Below are 13,364 nucleotides of genomic sequence, written 5' to 3'. Positions count from 1 at the left end.
TGAACTCTGGTTTTCTCTGAGTATCTGCCCAGGAGTGGGATTGCTGGGTCATATGATAATTCCATTTTTAGTTTTTTGAGGAACTTCCCTACTGTTCTCCATAGTGGCTGTACCAATTTACATTCCCAGCAACAGTGTAGGAGGGTTCACTTTTCTCCAGACTTTCTCCAGCATTTATTGTTTCTAGATTTTTTTCATGATGGCCATTCTGACCAAAGTGACGTGATACCTCATTGTAATTTTGATTTGCATTTCTCTAATAATTGGTGATGTTAGGCATCTTTTCATGAGTTTGTTGGCCATCTGTGTGTCATCTTTGGAGAAATATCCATGAGATTGTTCCCTCAGAATGGGAGAAAATATTTTCAAACAAAACAACTGACAAGGATTAATCTCCAAAATATACAAACAGCTCATGTAGCTCAGTATCAAAAAAACAACCAAATCAAGAAGCCCAGTTTTTAAATTTGAGATAATTGATATTACACTGAGCCTACAGGAAACATGTAAACCATCTAAATCATTCTTTAAGAGCAAAAATGCTAAAACTGAGCTTTGACATAACTTCCCACTGGTACATTCTACAAGGTAGTTATGGAAATGGTTTGGATGTAGATTTGTATGTAGATTCTTGTTGGCACAAACTGCGTATTATTTATAAAATTGCATTATACCCAGAGAAGCAATAAAACACAATAGGTTCTCTAATATCAAGGTTTTGACTTTCATTAGGTAGTTTTGTACAAATCTTCTTGATTAAAGCCCTTAAACAAACAAAGGTCCACTGAAAAAACATTTGATAGTCTAAGAGTCATGGAAAGCAGAATGCCAGAGACTTTCAGAGCACAACTTTTGTTGCCATGCAGGTGTGAGTTTAAATTTACCTCCACTACATAAAGCTTCTCTGAAACTTTGGCAGTTTTTTCAGTGGGTCTCTTTGAACCTCGACTTTTTGTTTATAGAATGAGGATAATTCCTGAAAGGATGATATAATATACATTCCATACTTCTCCTCTTGTTCTCAAAGAACGGTATCACTTACTATTTTAACTGAATATCATGCCAGAAGTTACCGGCAGAATAAGAGCTATAATCTCTAGCTATCTTCTCTTGGACTTGTTGATGTGTATAGTTTTGAAGCTATAAATTCATGACACTCTAGTTTCCCTACCACTCTTGAGGGGAAAAAATAAACAATGAAGAACTACTTTATTATGTCTTTGAAAAAAGTAAGTGCCTTGACGTTTCTGAATAGCAGACGTACCTTATTTCAGATGAGGCTGAAGTTTCATTGTTCCCCTTCTCAGTCAGTCTCCCTCCCCCTTCCTAGGAGCAAGCATGGCCACAGACTTGATGTGTATCCAGACATACATCCTTAGAGAGTACAGAATATTTTCTCTGCCTTTAATTTTGTTTTCATGTACTTGTTTTCAGTTTACCATTGTAGCATGTTATCTATTATTCTACTGCTTGCTTTATTGAGTCAACTTTTATCCATTTTTATGCATGTAGATTCAGTTTATTCATTTTCATTACCATACACATATTCTACGTTTTATTTAGACAGATTTCTCTCTTTATGCTCTGGTTTGTGTTTCTACATTTTATTCTTTTTTCCCCCTTGGCTTTAGAAACAAAACTTTTCAGGGAATATCTTTTCATGTCTCTCCTTGTATGCAGATACACGAGTTTCTTTGAGACTTGTACCTAGAACTGCAGTTTCTAGTTAGAATGAATCCCTATTTTGAGTTTTGTAGCCATTGCCTAACTGCCTTCTGAAGGGGCAATCCTGATTTATCTCCCACCTGCAGGAAATAGATGTACCTGGTGCAACAGTGCGTGGTGGTGACTGACTCAAAAGTTTTTGCCATTCATATAGGTGTGAAATGGTATCTTGCAACTATCTTACTTTTCACCTGACTGAATTCCAGTGGGCCTAGAATGCTTTCTCTTGTTTGTTGGCCATTTTGTTGTTTGTGAATTGCATCTTTAAACCTGCTCCAGTGTTCTGGTGACTTGTTTTTCTTTTATTATTGAATGTAGAAATTTGGGTTTTGTTCTTAATAGCAATCCTTTGTCTCCTGTATGTGTTGAAAATATCTCACAATACTCCTAGACTTTCAAATTAATTTATATATGGTGTCTAGTTCCATCCCTGGGTCAGGAAGACCCCTTGGAGGAGGAAATGGCAACTCACTCCAGTATTCTTGCCTGGAGAATCCCATGGACTCAGGAGCCTGGTGGGCTACAGGCAATGGGGTTGCTAAGAGTTGGACTGAGCATGACTGAGCATGCTAGGACTCACATATTGGTTGTACAGAATTTTACAATTTGCCTGTAGCTCAAGGTGTTTGTTTCAGTTCAGTTCAGTCACTCAGTCGTGTCCGACTCTTTGCGACCCCATGAATTGCAGCACGCCAGGCCTTCCTGTCCATCACCAACTCCGGGAGTTCACTAAGACTCACATCCATCGAGTCAATGATACCATCCAGCCATCTCATCCTCTGTCCTCCCCTTCTCCTCCTGCCTCCAATCCCTCCCAGCATCAGAGTCTTTTCCAATGAGTCAACTCTTCGCATGAGGTGCCCAAAGTACTGGAGTTTCAGCTTTAGCATCATTCCCTCCAAAGAAATCCCAGAGCTGATCTCCTTCAGAATGGACTGGTTGGATCTCCTTGCAGTCCAAGGGACTCTCAAGAGTCTTCTCCAACACCACAGTTCAAAAGCATCAATTCTTCGGCACTCAGCCTTCTTCACAGTCCAACTCTCACATCCATACATGACCACAGGAAAAACCATAGCCTTGACTAGACGGACCTTTGTTGGCAAAGGTGTTAGTTTAGTAGATCATAAATAAAATTGCAATGTCTTATTGTAATATTTTAAGTTTGTTTTCACATTTTGGATTTTAATACTTCTGAATTTTTATTTTGTGTATAGTACTAGTTTGTGCTCTAATTTTATTTATTTTCCCATGTGGAGAGCCACTTGCCCAACACTAGTTTTGAATAGTCAGTCCTTTCCTAACTTTCTGTAACATCACCTCTGATATTATGTATTACATGTTGAGTTCTCATATATGCTCAAGTCTTATGGTGGGGATGAGAGGATCTCCATCTTTAACTGTTTATCCATTTGTCAGTCTCTGGGCCAATAGCACACTTTATCTGTCTTAACTTATAGAAATCCTGATAGTAGGTAGGTCTATTTGGCCCCTCCCTCTTAAAGCTATTTTAGTAAAGTGAACATAATAACATTTTATGTGTAGATCTGGTCTACCTAACTACATAAGAGGTGTGTGTGTGTGTGTGTGTGTGTGTGTGTATTCTCAATATATATTTGAGAACTGCATATGTACCTTCTTTTGTTTTTATTTTAGCACATAAAATTTTTAATGAAGCACTGGAGAAAAACTATAATGTGTTCAAAGTATCTTCAAAGTTTGTTACAACATTTGCTTTGTAAAACTATAACTTAGTAAAGCAAAGAGATGTACAATTATTTGACAATGTCACACCCTTAGATTAAATTTAAATGTGGAAGCAAATTGGTATTGGTGAGAATATCATACAGAATACATAGGATAATTATGAAAATTTCTGACTTTTAAGGTGCATAGAAATGACATTATAGATTGGAGAATGGTTTCAAAAACTGTTTGCAGAGTAATAATTTCACAGTGAATTGCAGTTGCTTAGGGGAAATTTAAATTCTCCTATTTTATGGTCTGCCCTGTGGTTTCCTTCTCTTAGACACACGTTCCTCCCTTCTGGTTCAATGAAGATCACTGAGACCCGTGTTTCAGATAGTGGGATGTATCTTTGCGTCGCCACAAATATTGCAGGGAATGTGACCCAGTCTGTTAAATTAAACGTCCATGGTGAGTTTCGAAATGAAAGTATATGCTATCTGTGGACTAGCCACCAGGAAACCTGTTGTCCAGGAAACCTATTATCAGTTTCTCTGATAGTTATCCTCAAATTGTATATGGAGTAATTATACAAAAATTTTCTAAAATCTGAGACTCACAACTTTCTTTCATTTACTTTGAAAATGTTATCTCCTATCCATAAACAACTTTCCCCTTTTTCCTCAGGTGAACAGTATTTAAATTTTGGATCTAAGTTTTACTAGATGTCCATCCACAGATCATGTATAAGTATTGTTGATACACCGTAAAAAAAGAAATATGTTTAGGAACTTCCCTTGTGGTCCACTGGTTAAGAAACCACCTCCTAATGCACAGGACATGGGTTCAGTCCCTTTTTGGGGGACTAAGATTCCACCTGCTGCAGGGCAATTGAGACCCCCCCACTTTAGAGCCCATGCTCTGCAACTAGAGAAAGCCCACATGATGCAATGAAGACCCAGCACAGCCAAAATAAAAAATATATAAGTGAAAATAAGTATATTCATTCTAAAAAAAAATCAGTATATTCATTCTTTAAAAAAAAAAGAAAGAAATGCATTTAGACTGGTAGCCTTTTGTGGAAGCAAATGCTCAAGGAAGGATTTAATAGCATTTAAACGGTCATTTTCAATGTTTATGGAGCTCAGTCACTGAAAACATTCTGCTCCTGGAGTTCTTTAACTATTTTACAAAATTTTCTTAGTAGTCTGCTTTCTTCCCCCAATTTGCCATAGTCTAATTACTCATTCATTCAACATATGCTTAGTGAGCACATATTCTAAGCCCTGCATTCAAATAAGACAAGAAATTTTCTCCCATGGTCTTGACCTGATTTCACTCTCAGATCAGTCACTACTCTAGTATCCTCTTGACTGTGGGATATAAAATCCACTGAGAGTTCTGTTAGTCACTAGTTCTAGGGTATTATGTAAAACCTACCCTCTTTTATCTTTAATGTTTTTTTTATAAAATATGATAATAATACAGACATATCTTGGAGATATTATGCGTTTGGTTCCAGAGAATCTCAGTAAAATGAATACAGCAATCAGGTGAGTCACACGGATGTTTTTGGTTTCCCAGTGCCTATAAAAATTATGTTTACACTATACTATAGTCCACTAAGTGTGCAAGAACATTATGGCTTTAAAAACAATATACATGCATTGAGCATAATACATACAGTATTAATTTTAAAAATATCTAATTGCTGCTGCCAAGTCGCTTCAGTCGTGTCCGACTCTGTGCGACCCCATGGACTGCAGACTACCAGGCTTCTCTGTCCATGGGATTCTCCAGGCAAGAACACTGGAGTGGGTTGCCATTTCCTTCTCCATTTTATTGCTAAAAATGCTAAACATCATTTGACAATGTAGGGTTGCTGTAAAACTTCCATTTGTAAAAAATTGCATTATCTGTAAAGTGCAATAAAGCAAAGCACAGTAAAAGTAAAGTGAAGTTTGCCTGTACTATCAGCTTAAAAGATTGTTGCCAATGAAACCTTTAGAATATCTTGGTTAAATATTAAGTTTTAACAAAAGGACAGAGAAATCGGGTTTTTCAGGGATGTAAAGTACATAAATTCTAATCATATCTTTAGGAACCAATTTGATTCTATAGTTCACAATGCGTGTATGTGGAACCTAACACTACTTTTGATAAACTGTCTCATTTACATTTGTGAAGGAAGGTAGATAAAGGGAAATAATAGAAGTTCTATCTTGATTTTCTTCTCTGAAATAAGTGAACGCTATTATGAGAAATAGTTCTTACTGTCTGGTTAAACCTTCCACGAAGAGAACAGAAGCTAAGAATCCATGGAGAGAAACACTTTTTTACTCTATTACAGAAATCAACTGGATTGGCATTTTAGAGGCTTTTAAACCTTACATTATTTATGTAAGAAATCTGACATCCTTAAATGCTTAATATTCCTCGAGTTTGGAATGAGAAGTTTAAATTCATTCTTTCCCATAATCCTTGCAGTGCATTGGTACTGAAGAGGTTATTTTGCCTGGGTTAGCAAGGAAACAGGCCTCATACACTATACTGAATTGCCCTCGATCACACAGCTAGTAAGTGGCCTGAGCCTGGGTCCCCATCCTGAGATGATTCTACTTTCCCATGCTGCGTCTTGGTGAGGAGGTCTCATTTAAAGTGAAAAAAGGAAGGAAGTTTTTAAAACCTGGATTATTAATACTCAGTCATTGTTTCCAGTGCCTCCAAAGATACAGCGTGGCCCTAAAGTTATGAAAGTCCAAGTTGGTCAAAGAGTGGACATTCCGTGCAGTGCTCAAGGGACACCTCTTCCTGTTATCACCTGGTTCAAAGGTGGAGGCGCCGTGCTGGTTGATGGACTGCAGCACATTAGGCATCCAGATGGGACATTAAGCATCAAACAAGCGGTGCTCTCAGATGCTGGCATATATACATGTGTCGCTACTAACATAGCAGGCAGTGATGAGACGGAGATAACACTACATGTTCAAGGTGATTTGGGCCCTAGGAAAACATATGGATGGCGGGGTGGGGAGTGGGGGAAAAACCCTGGAGTCTCTGCAGAAGATACAGTCTTGCTTAGTCTTGGATCACTTTCAGAAGACTTCTGTATAGCTTTATGACTCTAGTTATCTTTGAAGGGAAAATGATTCCAGAAATGAAATGAAACTGTATGTTAGTAAACTGTTTACCTTTGAAAATGGAGTTGCCGAGGATGGTGTAGGTAGTGCAAACAATCCTAGGGAAGTACCCCACCCACTACTTTTGGTTTGGAAGAAATTGTGGGCACAGTTGATTGGAGTAGGATTTACCTTAGAGTAGTAAGGGATTCAACTTTAATCCCTAGAAAGTCGAGGTCCACTGTTCCCTCTAATGATGGCCTATATTGAAGGTTTAAAGATTAATCTTTGGGGAATTCCCTGGTGATCCAGTAGTTAGGCTCCACGTTTCCACTGTAGGGGGCACGAGTTCGATCCCTAGTTGGGAAACTTAAGATCCCACATGCCACAGGGTGCACCGCCCCCCTGCCCCGAATTGGTTAATCTTTATTCCTTTAAGCAACAAGTGTTTATCAAGTTCCTGCCAGGGGTCTGTCGTGATCTAGGCGGTGAGGAGAAGACAGTGACAGGGGTAAAAGCCCTGGTCTCATGACCAGTTCTGTAAGTAGGCAGAAAGCAAGCAGGCAAGTGAATAAGAAATAACAGATTGTGAGATGCGCTTTGTAGAAATTTAAAATAGTTTTTATTAGACAACCCCCAGCAGTTGGCTACTGTAGACTGAATTGTCATGAGGACTTCTCTGAGGTGATGATATGTATAGTGAAATCTTGTTGGCTAGAAGGAGTCAGACATGTCCAATCAGGAGGAAAAGCATTCCAGTAGGGAGACTACCAGCGCAAAGGCAGGAAGAGAGAATCAGGTGTTATATGTAGCCTCAGAAGAATTCAGTATTGCCTAAGGAAAGCCTGTGATAATGCATTTATTTTTCTAATAGAACCACCTATTCTGGAAGACCTAGAGCCTCCATATAACACTCCATTCCAAGAGAGAGTGGCCAACCAACGCATTGCATTTCCATGTCCTGCAAAAGGTGTGTATGACTCGGTCATGTGGGCATTGGCATAATGTTGTATTGTTCTAGAATTCTGTATTGAACCCCAGGCATCATTAAATTCTACTCGCCAGTCCTTGTTATAACATTTGTGCAAAATGGAAACTAACACTTCTTTCAAATAAGAACTCTTTAAATTAGGTATTCTTCCCTCCAGATGTTTTATTTCCTTTGCTGGAAATACCTTCTGTTCTTTCAGACTTGCCTAATCCGGTATGTTTTCCAGTTCATGCTCCTTCCTGTTACTTAGTTCATTTTATTTCTGACAAGATTTCTCTTTATAATGTGACAGAGCTATTCAAAATATTGCATATTTATCTCAGTCAGGGGTATAAATTAGGACCATACCCTTGTTACTCATCTTTTCTAAAAACTCCTTTCTAGATTTATCCTCTACTGATAATTCTGGAGCCAGGTAGTAACTTGGCTTCCTGATGCTTGTCCAAACTCCTCCTTTCCCTGAATTTCTGGGCTTTCTATCCCATCATATTTCCTGGCAGGAGATGGTTATTCTTTCTCCTCCAAAGCCTATAAAAAAGGTTATTATCACCTTACCCTGGATGCCCAATAGGTGGCCCAAAATATTCTCTTTCACATAATGGTCATCTGCAGTGACTCAAATGAGTCTGTACTAATTCTGGCAAAAACCAAGCAGTATCCTTTCCATCATCTGCTGGAGGAATCCATGCTCCTACACGAGCCTCTTAGTCGTCGTTCCTGGAGACAGTGGAAGTTGAAGGACCTTACAGCTCTCTCTGTTTCTGCAGCAAGATTTTGCATCTCTTTACAATATCTCTCTCATCAATGATTATTTTCTACCAGCATTGAAAAAAAGGCAACTCTAATAAGCTCTTCAGATATGTAAAGAGTTGTCAGTAACTATTCCTAGGGTCAATGATGGCTTCCCTGGTGGCTCAGTGGTAAAGAATATGCCTGCAATGCAGGAGACATGGATTCAATCACTGGGTTGAGAAGATCCCCTGGAGAAGGAAATGACAAACCTCTCCAGTATGCCTGGAGAATCCCCACGGCCTGAGAGCCTGCCAGACTATAGTCCATGGGGTCTCAAGAGTTGGACACAACTTAGCAACTACACCAGCACCACCATTCCTAGGATCAGTGGGTGGTGGTGGCAGGCAAGGCCTGGAGAAGAATCCTTGAGAAAGGTAGGTTCAAGTAAGTTCTGTGCGTGCTCACCCTCAAGGGCCGCTGAATCCCTGACTTAGAAGCTGACTTGAATGTCCCTTTTCCAGTTTGATATACAACCTCTTCCTAGTTTCCTAGTTCACCTGGGATAGAATTCTTGTGTTAATTTAAAATTGCCGTGTTCAGTCGCTCAGTCCTGTCTGACTCTCTGTGACCCCACGGAGTGCAGCATGCCCAGGCCTCCCTGTCCTTCGCCACTTCCCAGAGCTCGCTCAGACTCTTGTCCGTTGAGTCAATGATGCCATCCAGCCATCTCATCCTCTGTCGTCCCCTTCTAGCTTAGTGCCTTTTCGTTATCTTTGCCGTGAATTTCATCTTGACCTGGTTGTTCTACCATTGAGAAAGTAAAGGTAATACAATTTATTTCTTATGCTTGTGTAGTTTGCTTTTTCATTTATTAGCTTAACAAACATTAGTTGAGAAGTTTGAGGAGTCCATAAAGGAATAAGTAGGATGTAAGGAAATGGTTATAACCCACTTTTATCCTTGGCAACATGTGCAACTGTAGTCCATGAGTTTTATATTCTCTTTTTCATCAGTCAGCATCTTCCAGTGGAATATGCCACTACTTTTGTTTCATTTTTCCCCATAAATGTAGTCATTTTTATAATTGAGTCATTAATAGTCAAGGTCATTTTTGTAACACTTTGACTCAGTTTGAGTTTAATCTTAATGATACATTCTGTGTATTCGTGCCATTTGCGTACTTGTCTTTGATATATGACCATTCTCCATTCTTTGATATTTTTATTATGCTTTAAGATTATTAGCCATGTCTCATACAATATATTGATTTTATTTAATGTGCTTTTATTTTTTATATAAATTAAGTAAAATGTGAAAGTACTTAGAATACTGCCTGGCACATTCTTTGCTGTATAAATAGATTCATATTATAGAGTTGTTCTTGCTGCTGCTGCTGCTGCTAAGTCACTTCAGTCGTGTCCGACTCTGTGCGACCCCACAGACGGCAGCCCACCAGGCTCCCCCGTCCCTGGGCTTCTCCAGGCAAGAACACTGGAGTGGGTTGCCATTTCCTTCTCCAGTGCATGAAAGTGAAAAGTGAAAGGCAGGTCGCTCATTTGGGTCCGACTCTTCGCAACCCCATGGACTGCAGCCTACCAGGCTCCTCTGTCCGTGGGATTTTCCAAGCAAGAGTCCTGGAGTGGCTGCCATCGCCTTCTCTGATTATAGAGTTAATCTTTGTCTATTTCCAGTATGTCCTTGTGGCTCCATTGTGCTTTTTAGGATTTTTTTTAATCACTTTTATTCATATAACTTCCATTCACTCTGTTGGTCATACATAAATCCAGGAAAGCAGTTCTGCTCACTGCTTTCTCAACTTTATTTTCAGTATAAAAGCTCAAGAATCAAACTATGCCCTCTCTTTAACAGAATGGGATCCCCACAAGATGTGTGAATAGTAGATGTTCCTCATCTCTGCTCTATCAGGACTGTTTAAAATGTGAATGATGAAATGTCATTTGTGTTTGCATAATCTTCACTTTCTGTTCCTTACTCTTCCTTTATTATCACCCCAAATCTCTGCCTATTTCTAGTCTAGTTAACTAAAATAGCTTTTTCCCTCATTAATACCGTGAACTCACTCAAGAAAATGTTTTTCTTATTATCATCTGACTGTCTTGATAAAAACAACTTTGATCAAATTCTACACTGGAATCCTTAGATCTTTTAAAACCAGTCAGGAAATAGAGAGATGACATACCATAATCTCTGCAAAATTCCATATCTTGAAAGTACCTAAGGATACATAGTATAATGATGAGAAATTTTATTTTTCCTCAAGATAGTTGATATTTAATAGTGATTTCTAAGTTTGTTGTAAAATATCACAAAGCTTTAATTTCTTTCTTAGGTACCCCCAAACCAACCATCAAATGGTTGCGGAATGGTAGAGAGCTGACAGGCCAAGAGCCTGGTATTTCTATATTAGAAGACGGCACATTGTTGGTTATTGCTTCTGTTACACCATATGACAACGGGGAGTATATTTGTGTGGCAGTCAATGAAGCTGGAACCACAGAAAGAAGATATAATCTCAAAGTCCATGGTAAATACAAATAGTCATATAACTGAATATGTGACATGTTCAAATTCCTTTATATGTTTTTCTTTCAGTGTAGTATCATTTAATATTTACATAAAAAGACATGTTATCAATTTAAAAACTAGTAGTCTAACTTCATGTATTCATTTGACTTAAAATTTCATATAATTTTTTATTGTGATTTTACATCACTGAAAATTCAAACGGTAGAAAAAGATACAAAGTCAAAAGTCTCCTGGCCCTGAGCTAAGCAATCTACTTTATCCTCCCTATGGGCAAGGAAAGTTGTTAGAGGTGTGTGTGTGTTTGTGTGTATCTTCCCAGAGATATTTTCTGCAAAAATGAAGAAATACGAATATATATTTCATCCTCTTTTTTTTTACATATAAAAAGAATTTATAGTAGACCATTTTATCCATTACTGCATACCTTGCCTGTATCATTAAATACTCTACCTTAGAAATTATTCAATATTCCTAACTGTTATCTATGCCTGACTAGGATCCCACTATACCATGACTTAGCTTTCTATGATATTGATGATGAACATTTAGTTAGGTACCACTTGTATACTGTTTTAAGTAATGCTTCAGTGAAAATCGATGCTTCAGTGAAAATTGTGTACGTATGGCTCATGACGTATGCATGAGTCAAAGAATACATACACTTAAAAATTTAATGGATATTGTCTTCCATAAATACTGGGCAATATTCATTCTTATCAGCAAAGTAGTCCCACTTAACTTGAGACGAGCAGTTTGCATTTTGAGTGGTATGTGAAATAAATAGTTTCTCCCTTAAATTTATCCTTAATACATAACTGAATTTTTTTTAAATTTTTAATTTTCAGTTTTAATTCATACCTGAATAGTTAAAGTAAAAATTTAGTGAGTTACTTATAAATATATTGTCAAGACTCTTCATTTCATAATAAAAGCTTTGCTTAAGTATGACCAACCTTTTCTAGCTATCAAATATCTCAGATTTGCTTTCCAAAGTCCTTTGTAAAGGAACTATATATAATATTTATTTTAAACTAACTACAGTCCCTCACTTTTTGCAGTTCCTCCAGTAATTAAAGATAAAGAACAAGTAACAAATGTGTCCGTGTTGGTCAACCAGCCAACCAGTCTCTTTTGTGAAGTTGAAGGTACTCCATCTCCCATCATTATGTGGTATAAAGATGATGTTCAGGTAAATGGAGATGTCCAAATATGCGTACATCTTTGCCTGTGCCTCTGAAATTAATCATTCAGATGTGACTGTCTTATTAATAGCAATATAAAATTTTTGCTTCAAATTTTAATTAGGCATTTTTATTGGGATTGGAAATAACATTGACCCTTTTGGTCTTAAAAGGTGACTGAGAGCAGCAGTATTCAGATTGTAAACAATGGGAAGATATTAAAGCTCTTCAGAACCTCTCCAGAGGATGCAGGAAGATATTCCTGTAAAGCAATTAATGTTGCAGGCACTTCTCAAAAGCATTTTAACATTGATGTGCTAGGTAAGGAAAATATTCTTTAAAAAAACTATGATTCGGATGTGTTTTATATAGCATAGCACTGACTGTATTAAAGAGTTAAAGAGATGAAAATTTGATAGAAATATTCATTTTACTCTTATTATTTTTGTCTTTGGGTACATGGTACTGTCTTATACATAAAATAATAAATTACTGTTCTTGTCAGTTTCTCTATTGAGGCGGTCAGGAAATTCTTTGGGAGGTAACTATAGAGGATAATGCAGGTAAAATTCATTCATTTGCTGACCTCTCCTGAAACTCCTGGGTTGTACTTGAACTGATAAATGTAACAAATTCACCCTCCATTGCATTCTGAATAATTTCTGTAACTAAATTACCTCAGCCCTAATTCTAATTAAGTGGGGAGAATTCTGAGAACAGGCTGAAACTGTAATAAATTGGTGTTTAAAATATTTAAAATGTTTGAATCCTAATCATAAATTAAAATTTTCATAAGTTTAGCTTGTGAAATTATTTTTGCTGATTAAAGTTCACTTTGTGATAAAATGACTCCCTTCATGTTCAATATTTTGCTCATCAAAGGACATATGATTTGTAAGTCTGGAGTAGAAACGAGGTCTGGGGATGATCCTGCGTTAACTCTAATGCAGTTTATGATCATTCATAAAACTGTTATAACATAAAAATTCTGTCTCATAAGTGTTGTCAAAGCCTGAAGTACTTTGCATTCCTCTACCAAAATTACCATTATTGTCTATAAGTATCAGCTATAAAAACAAAGTAATCTTTCTATTATCAGTCTCATACCAAAATTACCATTATTGTCTATAAGTATCAGCTATAAAAACAAAGTAATCTTTCTATTATCAGTCTCATACCAAAATTACCATTATTGTCTATAAGTATCAGCTATAAAAACAAAGTAATCTTTCTATTATCAGTCTCATACCAAAATTACCATTATTGTCTATAAGTATCAGCTATAAAAACAAAGTAATCTTTCTATTATCAGTCTCATACCAAAATTACCATTATTGTCTATAAGTATCAGCTATAAAAACAAAGTAATCTTTCTATTATCAGTCT

General features: G+C 37.2%; 1 protein-coding gene across 3 annotated transcripts in view; it reads left to right on the top strand.

The window, feature by feature from the left end:
* Positions 1-13,364, top strand: part of HMCN1 (hemicentin 1) — a 541,857-nt gene that overhangs the window by 291,322 nt on the left and 237,171 nt on the right. For all 3 annotated transcript variants that reach the window (XM_010853073.1, XM_010853072.1, XM_010853074.1), the window contains exons 23-28: positions 3,752-3,879; positions 6,127-6,399; positions 7,402-7,497; positions 10,601-10,795; positions 11,856-11,986; positions 12,152-12,299. In XM_010853073.1, coding sequence (XP_010851375.1) covers positions 3,752-3,879; positions 6,127-6,399; positions 7,402-7,497; positions 10,601-10,795; positions 11,856-11,986; positions 12,152-12,299 — 971 coding nt within the window. The remainder of the gene's footprint in view (positions 1-3,751; positions 3,880-6,126; positions 6,400-7,401; positions 7,498-10,600; positions 10,796-11,855; positions 11,987-12,151; positions 12,300-13,364) is intronic.

This window comes from Bison bison, unplaced genomic scaffold (genome assembly GCF_000754665.1).
Source record: "Bison bison bison isolate TAMUID 2011002044 unplaced genomic scaffold, Bison_UMD1.0 scf7180017864322, whole genome shotgun sequence".
NCBI classification, from domain to species: Eukaryota; Metazoa; Chordata; class Mammalia; order Artiodactyla; family Bovidae; genus Bison; species Bison bison.
This window is presented reverse-complemented; position numbering and strand designations above follow the sequence as displayed.